This window comes from Melopsittacus undulatus, chromosome 9, assembly GCF_012275295.1.
Source record: "Melopsittacus undulatus isolate bMelUnd1 chromosome 9, bMelUnd1.mat.Z, whole genome shotgun sequence".
NCBI lineage: Eukaryota > Metazoa > Chordata > Aves > Psittaciformes > Psittaculidae > Melopsittacus > Melopsittacus undulatus.
Window position 1 is genome coordinate 41290249 of NC_047535.1, and position 19321 is coordinate 41309569.

At 47.1% G+C, this 19321-nt stretch overlaps 1 protein-coding gene across 1 annotated transcript; it reads left to right on the forward strand.

The window, feature by feature from the left end:
* Window positions 1-1234: 1234 nt before the first annotated feature.
* On the forward strand, window positions 1235-11823 carry SEC61A1 (SEC61 translocon subunit alpha 1). The gene is made up of 12 exons (XM_005142230.3): window positions 1235-1336; window positions 2909-2976; window positions 3675-3740; window positions 3838-3916; window positions 4405-4536; window positions 4975-5084; window positions 5294-5447; window positions 5751-5911; window positions 6364-6561; window positions 6946-7137; window positions 8585-8661; window positions 9547-11823. The coding sequence occupies exons 1-12, from the start codon at window positions 1330-1332 to the stop codon at window positions 9731-9733; spliced, it is 1431 nt and encodes a 476-aa protein (XP_005142287.1). The 5' UTR covers window positions 1235-1329; the 3' UTR covers window positions 9734-11823.
* The last annotated feature ends 7498 nt before the right edge of the window (window positions 11824-19321 follow it).

Here is a 19321-nt window from a genome sequence, read left to right on the forward strand (position 1 = left end):
TGCTTTCTCTCTAATGAGAAATGGGTGGGTTAGAACCAGTTTTGGTAAATTGAATGTTTTGACATAAGCTGCTTTGGACAAGGACTAATACATTCTCAGAGCCATTGGTATATGCCTTCAAGAACTCCTAGAGGAGACGTATGGTTTCAAAATGCATTCTGAAGGGGAATCAGGAGTGGAATTAGGACTGGCTTTCTATGGACCAGATGATTCCTGAAGTCCCTTCCAACCTGGTATTCTAGAATTCTATAATTCTAGTCTTTTAAGCTGGGAAAAGGAGGGATCAGATAATCAAACAAAACATAACGAAGTCCTTGGAAAATAGCAGGGAGATTTGGGCTCTATAGATATAATGGAGCCTGTACACTGATTCTATTTGTTTTATATTAACACTTCTAATTGCTTTTCTCTTTCCTCTAACTTCTGTTTACCTTTTATTGTAGATAAAATGTATATATTTATATATTTATATTGTACTACTATATTTTTATATACTAAATATTTATATATATATATATATATGCACATACAAAGGGCTGAAAAGTCCCAAGGGCATTAGTGACTCTCAGAAGGAAACCCTTTCAGCAGTGAGTCAGTGTAAGCACATCACTTGCTGGTGCTCCTGGGTGTGTGGTGTGATGCTCAGTGACACGTGCAGCTGTACAGTGACTTCTTGACACGCAGCCCAATGTTTCACGTTTAATGTTTCACACTCTATTAGAAGCCCAGTTCAACCTGGGTGCATTAAACCCCTGCTCTAGTAGGACTGTGTGTCACCCCCAGCTGCGTTCTGTGCGCACATGGAGTTTCTTCCTGCAGAGAAAGGCCCCAAACATTCCGTTATAAAAAACACAAAGGCTGAAAATCAATTTTAATTTATTTATATATTTATTTATATTTATATATTTATCTGTCAAAACCCCAACGTCCGGATTTCTGCCCCTCTCAATAGTCCGCATACCTGCACCTCGTTAAGGTGAGAGCAGAGACGGGGAAGACTACAACTCCCAGCAAGCTGCGCGCCACTGTGGTCATCTGATTGGTTACCCAGTCCCGCGGGGAGCCAATAACTATCAGGGGCCCGCTTGGGAGGGGGGGGGAGTGTATGTTACTGTGGCAGCAGTGCATGATGGGAGTTGTAGGCGCTTTGCCGTCACGGGGGCGTAGGGTGGCTGCTGCCGAGGGACGGCGCTTGCGCAGTGGCTGCGGCGCGCGGCGGACGCGGCGCGTGGCAGGAAGCGGAAGGGGGCGGCCGAGCCCGGTACCTGACGTGTCCCTCCGAGGCCGCTGCCGCCGGTGCCCGCGCTGCGCTCCCGTCCGGCGGCCGCCATGGGCAGTGAGTACCGGGCGGCTCGGCTGCCGAGGGAACGGAGGGGATACGAGGGGCCTGGGGTCTCGCGGAGCCGCGGTTCGGCCACCGGCTGCGCTTTCACAGGCACCGTGGGACGGGCTCCGCTCCCTGCGAGGCTCTCTGAGGAGCCGCCGCTTAGCGCCGAGGCCGCAGGCCCTCACTCCGAGCCCTCGGAGCTGCCCGCCGTTGTCGGCGCTCCCTCGGGGCCAGCCCTGAGCGGGTCTCCCTTCCTCTGGGTTCGAGGCTTCCCCTGGGTTTTGAATTCATTTATTTTCATGGAAGGACCCGTTTCCGAGCTGTGGCGGATCGTGCTGGGAAGGGAGCTTGTTCCGTGGTGCCTGGTGACCGGCCTGGCAGGCTCTTAGGGCCCGGCCATCCGGGGCTCGTCGTGCTGGTGCTGTACAGGGCAGGGAGAGACGCGCTGTCCAGCTGGGGATTGGTCATAAGGCGTTCAGTTGCCTTGCCAGAGCAAGCTGGGAACAGTGGGTGCAGGCTGGAGTAATCTGAGTGAATGTAAGGCTTTAAAGTCTGTGCCTCGAAGAGAAGCCGCTTGAAAAGCGTCTTAGTCAGTATAATATTGTAGATGTAGGATTGTAGATTGTAGTTTGATTTAAATTTAAACCCACAATATCATGTAAATTTACAGGCAACTGATCATTTTAAATTAAGTAAATAACTTTTATGGGCCGGTTTCAAAGTGTTACGAAATTACATCTGAAGTTCCTGCCTTCCATAGTGAATCCCAGACTGGTTTGTGTTGGAACCTTAAAGCTCCTCCAGCTTCAACCCCTGCTACAGGCAGGGACCCCTTCCACTGGAGCAGCTGCTCCAAGCCCCTGTGTCCAACCTGGCCTTGAACACTGCCAGGGATGGGGCAGCCACAGCTTCTCTGGGCACCCTGTGCCAGCACCTCAGCACCCTCACAGGGAAGAGCTTCAGCCTAAGAGCTCATCTCAGTCTCCCCTCGGGCAGGTTAAAGCCATTCCCCTTGGCCTGTCCCTACAGGCCCTTGTCCCAAGCCCCTCTCCAGCTTTCCTGCAGCCCCTTTAGGCACTGGAGCTGCTCTCAGGTCTCCCCTTCTCTTGTCCAGGCTGCCCCAGCCCAGCTCTCTCAGCCTGGCTCCAGAGCAGAGCTGCTCCAGCCCTCGCAGCATCCCCATGGCCTCCTCTGGACTCGCTCCAACAGCTCTAATTCCCTCTTGTGCTGCTGCCCCAGAGATGGGTGCAGGACTTCGGGGGGGGTCTCATGGCAGCAAATAGAGGAGGGAAGTGGGAAGTCACCAGTAGTTTCTGTTCTGCATCATCGTACTCTTTTAGTTCAAATGAGTCCAAAATATGTGTGCAGTCTTAGATTTGTCTTGAGAAGTTTTGCATTAGCTATTTGAAATCATATCTCTTGGCTCTCAGGAGAACTTGTGACTTTGCATATACCTTCTTTCATATGCTAATTCTGAGCTGGAGACTTCGCTGATCTAAGGATGTGTCTTGTTCACTAGGAGGAGATCATTGTTTGTTGTATCTGTGTGTTCACTTTGTCTTTTAACTTATTCCCATACAGTCAAATTTCTTGAAGTAATCAAGCCCTTCTGTGTTATCTTGCCTGAAATCCAAAAGCCAGAACGGAAGGTAAGGGAATAAAATTTTTCTTCATAGCTTTGTATTTATACAATATAAAAGGTTTATACTTTAGTTTGTATTTGTGGGGTTTGTGTGGGTTTTTTTTCCTGGGAGAATGGCAGTTCTAGGCACAGTTGTTTTTAGTGCAGCGCTTGTCATGTATATCCTGTGTTGGGGATATGGTTGTACAGGAATGTATCTGCTGGTAGATGCAGTTGTGCAGATACAGTTATGCCTTAGCAGTGAGATGCTGAAAGCAGGACATACTGGGGTGTAAATGAGCTTAGTTTAAATAACATCTTGCTTCACAAGTTCTAATCTAAGACTGTTTTTTTAGGATAAGCTTCTCTGTATTATTTTTCTTCTCACCAGAAGCTCTTTCTTATGAAAATACAGGACTTGTTCCTGTGGAAGTACCAGAGTTACCTTCCATTGACATAAGCTTGTTTATCTGGATTAAAGTTTCAGGAAAGTTTTGTCATTTTCTTTGGCCTTGTACAGAAGGCCTTGGAATAAAAGGGATGAACAGTATTTATCACTTGTATAAAAGGGATGAACAGTGAGTTATGTCCTTTAGGATGTTCTGTACTTTGTCCCTTCACAAGAAAATCAAGTGTGCTTTAGCTGCAATGAAAGTTTGCCTGATTGACTAGATCTTGTTATTGTGACAGCTTTAGCATCTTTGCTTGTTGGTTTTCCCCCTTTAGATTCAGTTTAAGGAAAAGGTGCTGTGGACAGCTATCACACTCTTCATCTTCTTAGTATGCTGCCAGGTACGTTTCTTTCTTGTGTTCTTAAGGAAGAGCTGAAATGTTTAAAGGATGTTATAAAGTCTCTAATCCTGTTTTCCTCTCTTGTTTGGAAATGCAGATTCCCTTGTTTGGTATTATGTCATCAGACTCGGCAGATCCATTCTACTGGATGAGAGTGATTTTGGCATCAAATAGAGGTATGGTCAGTCTTTCAGGAGGGCATTGCTTTTAGCTTGAATCAGAACATTTCTAGACTCCTTCCTATGCTGCACTTATTTTAATGAAAATAAAAACTTAAGTAGAGAGGAAAAGTCATCTGTTATGTAAAATTATAAAGCAGTGTGGCATTGGAAAAGCCACAGCTTTGTGGACAGAATGATATGGTTGGCTGTGTACAGTCTATTGTATGTCCAGACATCAAGGGAGCATTTTATAGGGAAGCGACAGTTCCTAATTACCTTGCTTTGCTGCTGTTGCAATCTTCCATACATATTTCAAGCCTTCTGATTTGTGTTTCAAACCATGTTATATGTGTGTTGTGGTTTTCTGGATCACATCTTGGAGTCTGTCTTGCGGAAGAATAAAATTCCTGATGGTTTGTATAAATTTCAGAGGCTTCCTAATGCAGGTGTGAATTAAGAATGGTGATATTATTTTCTTTCCCTGTTCTTCCTGTGGCTGGCAGGTACATTGATGGAACTAGGCATTTCACCCATTGTCACTTCTGGACTCATCATGCAGCTCTTGGCAGGTGCTAAGATAATTGAAGTTGGTGACACCCCGAAGGACAGAGCCCTCTTCAATGGAGCACAGAAATGTGAGTAATGACTGATATTAAAGGCTGATGGTTTAGAGTATCTGTGTTCAGTTAATAAATGACTTCTAAAAATACTTGAGTATTCTTTAGCTGTTTGATGCTGTACCACACTACTCTGATCTGTTCACTGGAAAAAAGAATCATAAGCTGCCAAAAAACATGGTAATATTTTAACAGCCTCAGAGTTTTCTTTACCCAAAGCAATCTTTGGTAACGAAATCCACTTGCTTCTGAGTGTATTTGTTGCTGAAGTGTTTGTGTTTATATTTTCAGTGTCAGATTTCAGACAACAAACTTAACAAGCCCTTGAATTTAAATGGCCTGTGACTTCTGTACTCCTTCCCGACTTACTCCACAAAGAAGTGATTCATATTCTCTAATCACCCACTGACATAAATGTCCAGAACAAATACATGCTTTCTGGTTTTTATTCTGCAGTGTTTGGAATGATCATTACTATTGGACAGTCTATTGTGTATGTAATGACTGGGATGTATGGAGACCCATCTGAGATGGGTGCTGGGATCTGCCTGCTTATCACAATTCAGGTAATTTCTAGTCCTTTCTACTTACTCTCCCTCTGAAAGGGTCAAAAATATCAGCCTTAGGAGCTGTTTGTCCTGCATGCAGAGAAGAAAGGTCAAAGTATTCCTGTTTCCTCTCATATATATATCCTTGTATTTTAATACAAGTTATTCTTTTAACAAAAACTAAAAAGGGATGGGACTAATGCTGTATTTCTTTTCTTATACTGTAGCTTTTTGTGGCTGGATTGATAGTTCTGCTCTTGGATGAGCTCCTACAGAAAGGGTATGGTCTTGGTTCTGGCATCTCTCTCTTCATTGCTACCAATATCTGTGAGACTATAGTGTGGAAAGCCTTCAGCCCCACCACAGTGAACACAGGACGAGGTACATGGCACAGTCTGTTTTCTTTATAGAAATCTTGTACAAAAGGCGAAGTCTTTTTTTTTGGCCATGTATAAACTTAAATGGCAAATGCTGTTACTGACATCTTTAAAAAAATCTTGGAAATAACATAGCTGCTAGGAAGGATAATGGTAGTAAAAGTCTAAGAGCATACTCAAGATGTAAAACAGTTGGAGAAATCCTAACTCTGAATCCTGTAGGTCAGAAGTTTGCCTTGTGGGGCAAAGTACTGAGGTATAGAGGTAGTCACAACACACCTGACTTGTTTTAATTGTTCTTTCCAAGGCATGGAATTTGAGGGAGCCATCATTGCTCTGTTCCATCTTCTGGCTACTCGTACAGACAAAGTCAGAGCCCTTCGAGAGGCCTTTTACCGTCAGAATCTCCCCAACCTTATGAACCTGATTGCCACCATCTTCGTCTTTGCTATTGTAATTTACTTCCAGGTCAGTTGGAATAAAAAGGACTGTGAAACTGTATGGGAGTAGAACTGCAGTCTGCTTTCTTGTACAAGAAATTATAGTTTCACTTTCTAGTGCTGTCAGAAGACTCATTTTTATACCTGCAACATGTGGATGTTCGTTTAACATGAGCTTCTCTTAATTATTTCTACATTTGCTATAGCCACACAAAAGATTTGAGACCTACTGTGGTCTCTGAAAGAAAACAAACCCAAACCAACAAATAGATGAATGTACATGTAATATTACCTAACCCAAACTTTGAGGTCTTTAAACCTGTGTGTCTCTTACTGTTTGTTGAAGCAAGCTGCTGAAGAGCAAAGAAGTTTTATGGTTTCTTTTCCTGGACACTACGTTCAGTCTTTGTTTCATTTATGACCTGTGGTATCAATTCTTGCCCAGAAATAACAGGGGACTTTGTACTGAAATCTTTGCAGGGCTTCAGAGTGGATCTTCCCATCAAGTCTGCTCGCTACCGTGGCCAGTACAACACCTACCCCATCAAGCTGTTCTATACTTCCAACATTCCCATTATTCTTCAGTCTGCCTTGGTGTCCAACTTGTACGTCATCTCCCAGATGCTTTCTGCTCGCTTCAGTGGCAACTTACTGGTTAGCCTGCTGGGCACTTGGTCTGTGAGTATTTCTTCTGCTCTTGCATACAGCTTTATAAGGGCACCATTAAAAGGCATGGTTGAAGAGATGGTCTCTCTCTAGATATTAAGGCACATTTCTACAGGTGATCATGTATGCTGAAACTCTGAAATCTGAGACCTGATGTGATGTGTGTAGCTGTCAGGTCTCCTTTTACCTTGGCCTGGTCTTTGCTCTCCTGGATATTTTTGCTGTTCAGTGTTGTGTTCCATTTCTACTTTAGTAACTGCTTGTGACAGTAGAGTTGAATCTTTGTGTGCTGCTGTAGTAGTAATGACAGTGACAGGAAGGTGATACAAACTCAGGTTTAGCTTTAAGGTTAAGAAATAGTAGGAAAGATGGTGACTGTTTGCTTCCTTCTTTTAGGACACATCATCTGGAGGCCCTGCTCGTGCTTATCCAGTTGGTGGTCTTTGTTACTACCTTTCACCTCCAGAGTCCTTTTCTTCAGTGTTAGAAGACCCTGTACACGCAGTTGTCTATATTGTATTTATGTTGGGCTCCTGTGCTTTCTTCTCCAAGACGTGGATTGAAGTCTCTGGCTCCTCTGCCAAAGATGTAAGTTTAAAATGATAAGTTGTGTAAGCTTACATAATGAAAACAGATAAAGGGGGTAAGTTTTTCCTTATTTTCTTCACTGCTTTTTCAAAAACAACAACAAAACTGAAAGAATTGCTTTCATTGGCAGTCTTAGAACATTGCTATGTAGCATCTGCTCAGTGTGAGGGCAGGCAAGGTAACAGGAAAGGTAGAAACTCTTTCAGCATCAAATGACAGATGCACCATGTGCAAGGCAGTTCCCAGTTAAGAACATGCAGCTTTGAATTCCCGTGCCTGGCATAGGGAGTTCTTAACTTCTTTAGGGGAAGATTAACTAGAGACTGTTATTTTTAACTTGAGAGTGCTGGTAACAGGGAATCTGGTGCAGTGCACTGATGTACCTGGGCCTGGCTTCTCAAAATCCCAATTTGCTGCACAATACTTGCTGTTCAGCAGCTGGATCATTCTGAAATTGGAACTGGAAACAGAGACGGAAAATAGTTGTCATCATGGTATGTTTGTATTGTGTGGTTTTGGGTAGGAAATCAAGTTTGGCAGCCATGTGGAATAGATTCATCCATTCTTTAACAAGCATGTAATAGTTGCACAGTTACTGTAACAGCATGAACACTCTCTTGTTTTGGAATAGAGCATAGCTGCTTGTTGTCAGGCATGCAGAAGGGAATACTCACAGCCATGTATAGCCAGATCTTCATTTCAGCATAAACCACAATGCAGCTTTTAACACTTTAATGTAATTTCCTGATGCTGAGTAAAATTATTTTAACTTCATGTGAACAAGGTCAAAACCAAAAATTGATAAATCATTACTTAAATGTTCACTATGTAGTGGCAAACTGGAAGCTTGATCATCTGAAAGGTGTTTTCTCAGTACAGTAGGTTCTGTGACAAGCACCTTCAGGGGTTTTCCCATGCTAGAGTTTGTAACCCTCAGTTGTTAGTAAAACGTTTGTAGGGCTCTGCTGTAACCCTGTACAGCTGCAGAAATCCAACCTAAGAATGATGTTCTGAGATTCTTTCTAAGGCATGTAGCTCCTGTTGGAAACTGAAATGGAGTGGGCACTTCGTAGGATGATTTTGCTAACATAGTAAACCCTGACCAGGAGAAGGGTAGGTGGCAAAACAGGAATTCTGGGTGTATGAGAGCTTATCAATTTCCATATCTCCCTTTTCCTAACAGGACTAGGTTTATCCAAAACACTTTGTGTAACTGACAGTGTGGGAAAGTGCCTCTGACTACAAATCTGTCTGAAGTTAAAATATTGGATGTTTTAAACTTGGATGAATAATATAAAAAAAAACCTCAAAACCCCCAAACCAAATACCAAAAATAAAAATCCCAAACCCATCACCATTCACTGCTTTTGTTTTCCTGTAGCACTAAGTGCTGTGGTGTTGGGAAATGATGTCAAACTGACTTGTTCCATTCCTTGATTCAATGCAGGTTGCCAAACAGCTGAAAGAACAGCAAATGGTAATGCGAGGCCACAGAGAAACTTCAATGGTACATGAACTAAACAGGTGAGCTACACACTTCACGGGCTGCCTATGCAGAGTGTTGTAGGAGTGTACTACTTCAGGCTGATGCACAAGGATTTCCTAATCATAGAATAGTTAAGGTTGGAAATGACCTTCAGATCATGTAGTTTGTCATTTTTAATGTGGTGGTGTCTTGTACTCTTTTCACACAGACTTTACCTAATATATTAGCACTGTTGTGTGATCCTTATCCTTGTTCTTGGGTAAGAGAAGGGTCACAAAGACGATCCAAGGTCTGGGCAGCTGTTTGAGTGAAGGCTGAGAGCTGGGACTGTTCAGCCTGGAGAAAAGAAAACTCGGGAGACCTTATGACCATATTCCAGTATTTAAGGGTGACTAAAAAGAAGATGGAGACTCCCTTTTTATAAGGAGTCACATGGAAAGGACGAGGGGTAATGGCTACAACTTACTCCTGGGGAGATTGACTGGACACAAGAGAAAGATCTTTCACACTGAGAATGATCAGCCATTGGAATAATCTCCCCAAGGAAGTGGTGGTTACCCCAGCATTGGGCACTCAAGATTCAGCTGGACAGGGTGCTGGGACATCTTGTCTAGGTCATGCTTTGCCTAAAAAGATGATCCTGTAGGTCCCTTGCGACCTGGGATTCTGTGATTCTATGACTGTATATCCATGGGAGAAGAGTGTTCTGCCATTGACTTTTCTCCACTTGTGTAGTTCTTGGTTCTTTAATCACCTGGTTAGATACCTGTGTTCTTCCTGTTCTCAGTGGGATGGTTTCTGAAACCCTGCCTCTGAGGTAGATACTTCCTGTAGACCCTAAATACCACTCACCTTAGTATAGCTGTTAACATCCTGAGCAAACACTAATGGCATCTCTTCTGTCCCTGTTTTGTGTCTCACAGGTACATCCCTACAGCTGCTGCATTTGGTGGTCTGTGTATCGGTGCCCTGTCTGTGTTGGCAGACTTCCTGGGGGCAATTGGGTCTGGAACTGGAATTCTGCTGGCAGTCACTATCATTTATCAGTACTTTGAGATCTTTGTAAAGGAACAGAGTGAAGTTGGCAGTATGGGAGCTCTGCTTTTCTAACCTCACGGACCCAGGCTCCGGGGGAGGAACCTTCTCAAACATAGCCAGTCAGGTGAAAAGGAGTACCACAAACTTCATAACATTCTCTAGGAACACACGTTTTAATAATGTTTCCAAAGCACATTCCCTTATGTTAAACTTTTCTAGTGTCCTGTTGGCATTTTATAAATCCATGAGGAAAAATGTGCAAAAAAAATTTTTTTTAAAGAAACTTGTTTTTTAATGATATGTCAGGAGAATCAGCTGCTCAATTGGGTTTAGTTCAGTGACTCTTGGGATTTTTTTGAGCCCCTTTCAGATTTAGGATACCTGAAGCCTTTCCAGGTTTTAATAATAAGTGTTTGTTAAGTGGATGTTTGGAAGAAGGGATTTTGTTTCCATGTAACTTGGTTTTGCAGCTCCATTGCAGCAGTGGTGAGACAAAATCTCTCCCTCTTAATGCTCAAGTTCCTTAATTCTGGTTGTAAGCACGAACAGTGTTTCAGATGTTCAGTTCTGTGTTTGCGTTGGGGTTTTATTTTCAGTATGGCAGATTTGGGAGGCAGTTGTTTCTTTGTACTAAATGATAGCTCTAACTCCTAATGTTTTGTCTTGTAATAACTGTGCTAGACCCTCTCAGATGTGGGGTATTGGCTGGAGACTGTTGTCACGTGTCCTTTCCCATCACCCTCCTCTGCAAGCAGAAAACTCAGGTCAATCTAGATCCTGCCAGAGCCTGTGCCTCAGAGCTGCAGCTTTGAACCTTGTTCACACTGGCAGCTTTGTAAAACCTTCTCATTCATTTCACTGCCATCATTGGTAGCACTCCTGTTGCCAGAAGTGAAAAGTGTGGCTGCTTAGACACAGACCTGCTCGTGCTCTTTGCTGAAGCTGGGTTTCTCTCTCTGATAAGAAATCCTGGTCTTATAGCAATCAGGATATTACCTGACTACTCATATCTAGTGAAGTTTGAGTCTGGTTACCATGAAGGAGTGTGAAAAGGATGTGTTACTTATCTGTTTCTGTGGATATGAGACCCTTGTCAGGTAACTTGTAGGTCGCTTGTATAGAAGGCTTTTTCCACCCTGTAATGTCATTGAATAATGTACAGAAAGTTACTTCCAGAAGGTACTGGGACTCCTTTTCTGAAGATCACACTTTTGACATTGGAGAAATTACAGTAAAAGGCTTTCATGGACCAAAACAATACTCAATTTTCCATTTTGATTTCAATTGTCAGTACTAATCAGGTGCTTGGGACCAGATGCAAATACTGTGTATGAGTCTTGTAAATAGTCAGTATTGGACAACATGGAAACCAGAATGAGGAGCTGTGATGCTGGAATGTTTCTCGATGCTGCATCCTTATGCCTGCTGTGCCCTTTGGCATGTGGGGCCGGCAGTATATGAGTTACCATTTGTGCTGGGACTCTGTTACATACCCAAGGAGCAGAGATGACATCCAGAAGCCCTTGTTGATGCACTGAGCTCAAATACCAAATGCGTGAGAGATCAGTACATTTGGAATGCATCTATTGGTAAAAGTGAAGCTCCTGGCCATGAAGATCACAATTGGAAATGAACAAAAATAGTGGGATACAGTAGGTGTGAAATGGTCACTGCCAGCCATTCCTTGTTACTGCACACTACATTCAGTAACTTTTCTGCCTTTCATTAAGTAGGAGTAACCCATAGCACAATTTTGACATGGAATAAGGATCAGTTAAAAACTGACTTTCAAAGGCAAGGGCAGGAGCATGGGGTGGGGATTCTGCTCTAGGGCCTTTGGCATTGCTGGTTTTCCAGGTAGCCCAATTCAGATCATGTCTTGAAATGAAAAGGACTCCACTTTTGGGCCTGCAGTTCTGGCTGGGCTGGAGCTGGGCTTGTGTGTTTGGTCATATCATCTGTCTGGCCTGGGTGCAGTTTAGACCATCAGCTCATTGGGGTCTAAGCAGCACTTGTTCTATGCATCAGTGTTCCTGTCTTGTGGTGAAGTCTTTGTCTGTCCTTGAAGCAGGACTTGTTCCTCATGCAGTGGATGTTCACAGAAAGAAATAATGCCGAAACAATCTGCTTTATAATGAAATAAAGTACCTCTTTGGAGCTAACCTGTGGCTTGTGGTGCTGTCAGTACCTTACACCTCCAACGCTTGTACAGTAACCTCACCCTGTCAAAGTCATGCCTCTCAAAGCAGCTGGTCAGAGTCTCAGTGTGAAATAAAGACTGATTCTATTGGCTCCAAGGTCTGTCAGTGAGAGGTTGCCAAAGTAACGGAACCTGACCCGCTCCTCTGGGGTTTTCTGGGCCAGAGTATTGCAATTCAAAGGACACTGCACAAGTAAATAGTGGGAGAGTAAAGTAGTGATGTATCGGTTCAATATAACTGTATTTCCATATGGAACATGGTGCAAATCTTTTTGTAGCAGGATAGGAACAGGACATTAATTGAAACAGCAAAACTCAAAGCTGATGATAATCCTAATAGTGTGAGGTTTTCAACTTGGAATAAGGAAAAATGTTCTGTTCCCCCTGAACAGAAATGCTGGATACAAGAAGTCCAGCCCCAGCTTTGGTCGTGTATGAGGTTTTAAACAACAGCTCAAATTCCTCCCTTGCTATTTTATTTCTCCCTGAGAAGCTTAATAACTGTGGTCACTGTAGGAATATTTGTGTCATCACACAACTGAGAAGCAGTTGAAGGCGCTGGGGATGTGATGAGTTACCCACAGGACAGCCAGGAGAAAACAACCCCAGTCTGAGATCCTCCTGCCTGTGGTAGTATTTTAAGTGCAAAAACCTTCGTGTAGCCTTTTCTTCCGCACTGCAGATCTCACGTGAAAGCTTCTCCCAGAGCATCCAAGTGCTGGGTCTGTGTTTTTTGTCCCAGTCGCTGTCAGGAAGCCTTAAAATATCACAGAACCCAGGACTGGTTTGTGTTGGATGGGACCTTAAAGCTCATCCAGTTCCCTGGCAGGGACACCTCCACTAGACCAGGTTGCTCCAAGCCCTGTGCAGCCCAGCCTGCGCTGGGAGCAGGCTATGATCTGTGGCACGGATTTCTGGGCCAGTTTGTGCTAAAGGGGCAGCCGAGTGGCCTCAAGCTGCTTTCCCTGCCTCTCCTTGCAGCAAGGAATAATGAGCTTTAGTTGGCCCCCGGTTTTATCACAGCCCTGGGGAGCTCCACGCAGGTTTCGGACGCTCTTCGCTTACACAGGAGCTGTGGCACAAGTGTCAGGTCCTCGCTCGGGCAATGCTAAACCCACTCCCCGAGGAGCGGTCGCATCCCTGCCAGGGCCGCGCTGCCTGCGGGCTGTTGGCAGCGGGGAGGGGGAGCGCCAGGGACACGCTGCCATTCCCGAGGCTCCGCTGGGCCCCGCTCCCTGCTTTGGGAGCCGGCTTGTGGAGGGGGGGTCTGGGTCTGGGTCTGGAAGAGCCCCCCCGCAGGACGGGCACCACCTTCGCCCGCCTGGTGGCAATGTTACACTGCGATTCGAGGCGCGGGTCAAGGCGGTTTGGATCAGGGACGAGCGCGTTAAATCGGTTCCAAATGTGGGCTCCCGCTTCCCCTCCGCTGCTGCGCTGGGGGGGGGGGGGGGTGCGCACAGCGGAAAACGTTGGGAACGTCCTAGAACCGGGGCCAGGCTTGGGGATGGTTTAGGCTGTGGCTGCCCCATCCCTGGCACTGTTGGACAGGGCTTGGAGCAGCTGCTCCAGTGAAGGTGTCCCTGCCCGCGGCAGGGGTTGGAGCTGGATGGGCTTTAAGGTCCCTTCAACCCAAAGCAGTCTCCAAAATGCTGGTAATCACCTTCTCATTCCAGAGAATTTCTCCTAGCTCTATTCTCTGGTATTTTCCAGGCATGCAGGGTGCCAGGGGCAGCTGCTGGTGCAGCCTCTGAGTCTGCTGGGGGTGTTCCACAACCCAAGCCCAGGCTGGGGCAGTCTATGGGGCTGGAAAGAAGGCACACAAAAAAGAGGCATTTAAAATCAAAATCAATATTCTGAGTGTGGCCCTAATGAGAAACTGAGACTGCAGCTGCTGGTGGGTCCTAGGCAGCTGCTGAAGTGGAAACTGCTCTGGGCCAGGTCCTTGCAATGCTCTGGCCATTGCTGATGTGCTTGGCAGGAAGGAAATACCCAACACTTGGCACCTCCTTTGGCCCCTGTATCCGAGGGGCCAGAGGCTGAGTGAGCACAGGCGGGATGCACTTTGTCATCCCGGAGAGCGCCGTCAGGGTCAGGGATGGGATGGCTGCTCCGGGATATTTCTTGTTGGAGAACAAGGAGATTGGGCCAATTTTCCAGCCATGTGAATTCCTGAGAGCTTAAACCAGAGGGAACAAATCCCCAGTTGGGATACGTGTTTTCCAAAGGCTGTTTCAGAGGAGTTTGTGTTGCTGTGGAGAAAATCAGGATACACAGCACATATAAAACACCAGATTCCCCTTTTTATATTAAGGCTAAAGCAGATGGTTTCAAAATGGTGTGAGCACTGCTGGGAATATCAGCTACTGGAAATCTGAGCTGGGTCTTACCCACTTTCATCCCCAGCGTGTCTTTAGCCATTTGATGTTCTTACAGCTCTGATGTGTCTCTTCTGTGTACCTGTGGTGTGGAGCCTTAGAAAAGCAAGCAGCAGCTCCAGACACAGGAGGCTGAGCTCAACCCTTTGCAGGATTAACTTCACTATGGAGAGGTGAATTCTGTTTCTTTAAATAGCTTCATCTTTTGGCAGTGCCAGAACAAGGACCTGGAACTGCTGCTGGATTCCCAAGGGCTGCAGAGCTGCCCAATGCACTCAGAGCAAGGGGCTCACAGTGAGCGCAAGTGGCATCACTTACACAATGATTGGGGATTGCAGAGCTCAGCTGCAGGGAGTGATGGATGGGAAGCTGTAAAGGGGCTGTGGGAAGGAAAAAGGCAGGAGTTAGAGGAGTTGGGTCCCTGTGGATTCAGGCCATAGTTGTGCTCCCACTTGATGAGCGCATCCAAGACTGCTCTTTCGAAGACTTCCTTTGATGACTGCTGACAACCAGTGGTGAGTGCACTGTGCTGCTGGGGATGGGGGTCACAACTGCAAAGGGAAGGTGCCTGTTGGGTCCCATCAGAGAGGGGAAGCCCAGAGTACCTGTGTGCTGCAGGCATTGATGCTGTGTTTGACCTCAGCCCCAGTATTACCCAGTGTTCCCTTTCCACTATTCTCTCTGTGTTCTGCAGATGTGGGAACCTCCCAGAGAGGGGAACATGTTTGTTACATTAATTCCTTTCTAAGCTCTTTATCTCAGACATTTGAGGATGGATCTTGAGCTGGTGGCCTTGGAGTTATAAGAAGGGCATGTTTTAAACCTGGTCCCTCTTGCTTTGAGTAACCCTTGACAGGAGGAGAGGTTGGGGGGTGTTAACTTCTTTAGGACAGTAGAAAAAAGCTGCTTCTTACCTTGGTGCCTCCCATTCCTTAAGCAGCACTGGCTATAGAAGCAAGCCAGTGTTGAGGACAAGGTCCATCTGGTTCAATGGTGGAGCACAAGCTGGGGGGTTCGAACACAATTCAGGTGCTCTGCTGTCATTCTTACTTAGCTTTAAACACTTGTGTCCACATTTCTGTAGCAGCTAAGTGGGAGTTTGCATGATCCTTTAAGCTGGAATGGCGATGGGGGTATCTCATGTGTGAGAAGAGCTCTGGTTGTATGTGGGTTCCCAGGTTTATGAAGTGGCTTCTTGACTGTTAGTTGGCTTGCAGGAGAGCGCCTGTTTTCATGGGTTCAGGCTGTAGTTACAACATGAGAGAGGGGTTTGGTTCCCAAGGCCATACAGTCTGACGGTGTCTGTCCCATCCCGTCCCTGTGCTGCGGGTTTCCCGTGTAACCTGTCCTGCACATGCATTGAGAGGACCCAACCAGCTCAGTCTCTCCTGCACTAAGCATAGCCCTGAAGCACCACAGAGCCTGCAGCCCAGAGCCCTGCCTTCAGGGTGCTGCAAGCACAAGCATGTTAGAGGTTAAAGACCTCTCAAAGCCATCCCCTTTCCCTGCCCGCCAGCCCGTGGAGCTGGACCCATGCAGGTGCTCCGAGCTGGCACTGCCCAGCCTGGATCCCTCCCAGTGGGTGCTGGTGCCACCTGGAATGATGCTGTTTGCCCATCACCCAGCAGGGCTGCAGCACAGGTTCTGATGGGGTGGCTTTACCTTTCTCTTGTAAATCCCCTGGCTGGAGCCTGGTGTGGTTCTTGCCAAATGCCTCTGGAAGTGGTAGGAAGACACAAGGGGCTTCAGGAGCAGGATGAGTGCCTGGGGGTGGGCAGCAGAGGCCAACAATGGCTGCTCTTCACTGTGTATCAGAGCCCTGTGCTCACAGGTGCCTGCTGGAAGACACGAGAGCCTCATGCCCTTGGCTCCCACATCAGATGGGGCACAGGAGCTTGCCCAGCATGACCTTTAAAGGGTGTGAGATGGGCTTCGTGCAATTTGTGTTCTTCTTACAACAGCAACGAAAGCACTGACTTGATGTAAAACTGCTTTGCTTTATTTCTGCCTGAAAGGCTGAGCAATTCCATTGTAGGGGGTTAATTTTCCCCCATGTACGTGTTCCATGGGTCTGTAATTCCCATTAGAGGACTGCATACCTCCTGTCCCGATGGGGTCCGGGTGAGGGAGGGTGGCTGCTGGTGCTGCAGACAAGTGATGATGTGTGTGGGTGCTCCTCATGAGATGCTGCCTTCTGGATTGGACAAAGCAAATTCATCCTCTGGAGAAATGTATCCAGAAGGACAGGGCCTTTTAGGAATATGGAGCTATCAGTGCCTCTGATCTTAGGTGCCTATCACCTGTATCCAAGTGGTACAATATAGATGTCCAGAGAGGTCAGAGCCATTCAATAAAGCCACTGCTATGGTTCTTTACATTAATACTGAGCTTGAGCACATCACTCCTGCAGTCGGGTCTGGAAAACCATGTGCAGCTCTCAGAGCCAGAGAGCATTTGGGATAATAAGGGAAGGGAGAGGCTGAACAAGGCTTGGGGTCGTGCCCATCACCACTTGGGACCCAGAAGACATTTCCTCTGGTGCTGGAGGATTGCCTTTGGTCCCTGTGGCAGCAGTTGCCTTGCTGGTCCCCACTATTAACCTAAATAGGTTTTGGATTGTTGCAGCTCCCATTGTTTGCGATAAAGGGTTGGACAAAAGGTCCATTGATCGGGCGGTTCTTGCCATCCATCTCTGTCTGCCTCTCAAGACAGCAGGTTTGTGGTCGCAGTGAGGCTGGCACAACGTGTTGTGCTCACTGTAGAAGGGGAAAGATGCTATAGCAGCAAGCACAGACCTGCAGCTCCTCTTTCCTTCCTCACTGCACACACATGCAAATTGCTGTGTGAATACAGGGTGATGTGGATGGACATCAGCCACATCCAAAGTGGGTGTCCATGGGACACAGGCAGGGGTTGCTGCAGCTGGGGGTGATGCTGAGGCAGAACTCCTGACCTGGGCACAGGGAAGAGCTGCAGCCCTAGGCTGAGACCTCCTGCGATCTCTGTGGCATTGGATGTGTCCACTTCAGCTCGTCCATTCAGTGTGGGATGGAAAACCAGTTGGAAAACGTGTCCCGTGCTCCCGAAGCCTGCAATGGCTCCTCCACAGGATGAGTACAGGCGGTGCTGGCCCTGCCCCTGCTGCTCACCCACCATCTCCTCTGTCACCTCTCGTTTGTGATCACTCACATTGCACAGGGCCGGATGCGGGCCCTGCTGCGGCCCTTGTGAGGCTCCTTCATCACTGATGTGCACATCGGGAAGATCAAGGGGAGCTGTGACAATGGGGACATTGTGCCCGGGGCTCTCCACTGTATCCCTGCTACCTGGCGGTCCGTCGGCTGAATGCCATGGGTCTGATGCCACAGACATGTGGATGAGGGGCTGGAGAGAGGCCTCGGTGGGGGGGAACTGTGGCAGCTCTTGGCTCATAGGATAATTGAGGGGAACAAAGCTCTTGGAGCAAACAGCGCGGTGAAAGGAGGTGCAGGATTTGAGGTCCCCTGTGCACACCGACCTAGGGAGTGCGTGGCTGTGGAGGGGTCCCTAATGCAAGCTGAAAACATGATTTAATTCATAACTTGGAGTTAAAACCCAGCTGGGGGTTGTGGATTGGTCCAAGTGCTCAATGCTCTGCTTTAATCCTTTCCCTTTACTGGCACCAGCTTCCTGGGAAGAGCATTACCAGGAGCCCGCTGCATCCTCTCAGGGATCCTTTCTTTCTTGTGCCTTCTCCACTTTGCCCTTGTAATCTTCCCCTGTCTCCTTCCCTTCTGTCCTCTTCTAATGCACAGCCTTCCCTCAAACAGCCTGTCTCTCCTCTGCTCCTCTTCTTGCTTTCTCTGGGATTGCATTCACTATACAGAGAGTTTGTTCCTCCTCTCTGGTTGTGATTTCTTTTGCCTTTTGTTGGTGCATTTCCATCTTTTCTCTTCCCTATTCTCTAATTTTTCTCTCTCCTTCCTGTCTCTTCTGGGGAATTGTCTGTTCTCTTCTTCCTCGTGCCTTGCTCTCACCATCCTCCCTTGCAACGCCTGCCCCTTGGCCATCAGCCCCTTCCCTTCAGTCCCTTCTGCCATCTCCTTATCCCCCCCATGCTGTATCTCTGAAGGGAGATGCTCAGGGGACACCAAGCTGCAGATTTGCTGTGTTGCTCCATTGTAGACCCCTTCTGCCTGGGCTCCTCCTCAGCAGCAGCAGCGGAGAGCCAGGCTCTCCTCCATGGCCCAGCGACCTCCCTCACCATTGGAGTGTGCTCGTCCCTTCTGGAGCCATTACCAGAGGTTGGGTGATAGAGTCTCCACTTGCACAACCCCCAGCAGCCAGTGCAATAGTGAGGAATGGGGCTGGGACATGCTCCGTTATTGGTTTAAATAGCATCATCCTGCAGAGCTCATCCAGCTGAGGTGGGAGATTGGGATTTGGTTGCTGTTATCCTGGGAGACCGCACTGCAGGTGAGAGGCAAAGGATTCAGCTCATGCTCAAACAGGTCCATGTCGGTGTTCTCTCAATAGGCAGCTGAGGTTGGTTGAAGTACCATGGCCAGGTGATGCCCACCACAATGGGCAAATCTTGTTGAAGGTGGTCTTAGTTCTTGTTGGAAGTGGATGATGCCCCTGTAAGCAGGGAGGGTCCTGCACCATGAATCAGTTGGGATCCAGCATCATGGCTCCCACAGCCCCACACATCCTGCAGTCACTTGTCACAGGATTGAGCCTGATGAAACCCCATTCCTGACAGTTCAAGCCCAGTCCCAGTGGTTCAGGAATGCTCCCTACTTTTTGGGGCTATTTTTTCAGGCTTTCCCAGTGTTACTCAGCTCCATCAGACCGTCACATCTCACCCGGAGATGGCAGCCTCTCGGATGGAGGGGCTGAATCACTGCTGCTCTTTGTCAAAGCCAGGCATTGCAAAGGGTGCTGTGATTCTTTTGGCACCACAAACCCCCCTTTTCCTGTAGGAATATTCCTGCTGTTCAATGAGGGGCTTTTAATATCTCTCTTTCCAGACTTCCTACCCCAGCTCCGCTGCCTGCGGTCCCTGCGGGGTGAGCGGAGGAGAGCTGAGTGACAGGCTAATAACCT

Bases quoted from the DNA above. Each gene is read 5' to 3' on its own strand.
- SEC61A1 (XM_005142230.3), top strand. The intron at 2,977-3,674 runs GTAAGGGAATAA...TTCCCCCTTTAG, and splicing joins TCCAAAAGCCAGAACGGAAG to ATTCAGTTTAAGGAAAAGGT. The intron at 3,741-3,837 runs GTACGTTTCTTT...TTGGAAATGCAG, and splicing joins TCTTCTTAGTATGCTGCCAG to ATTCCCTTGTTTGGTATTAT.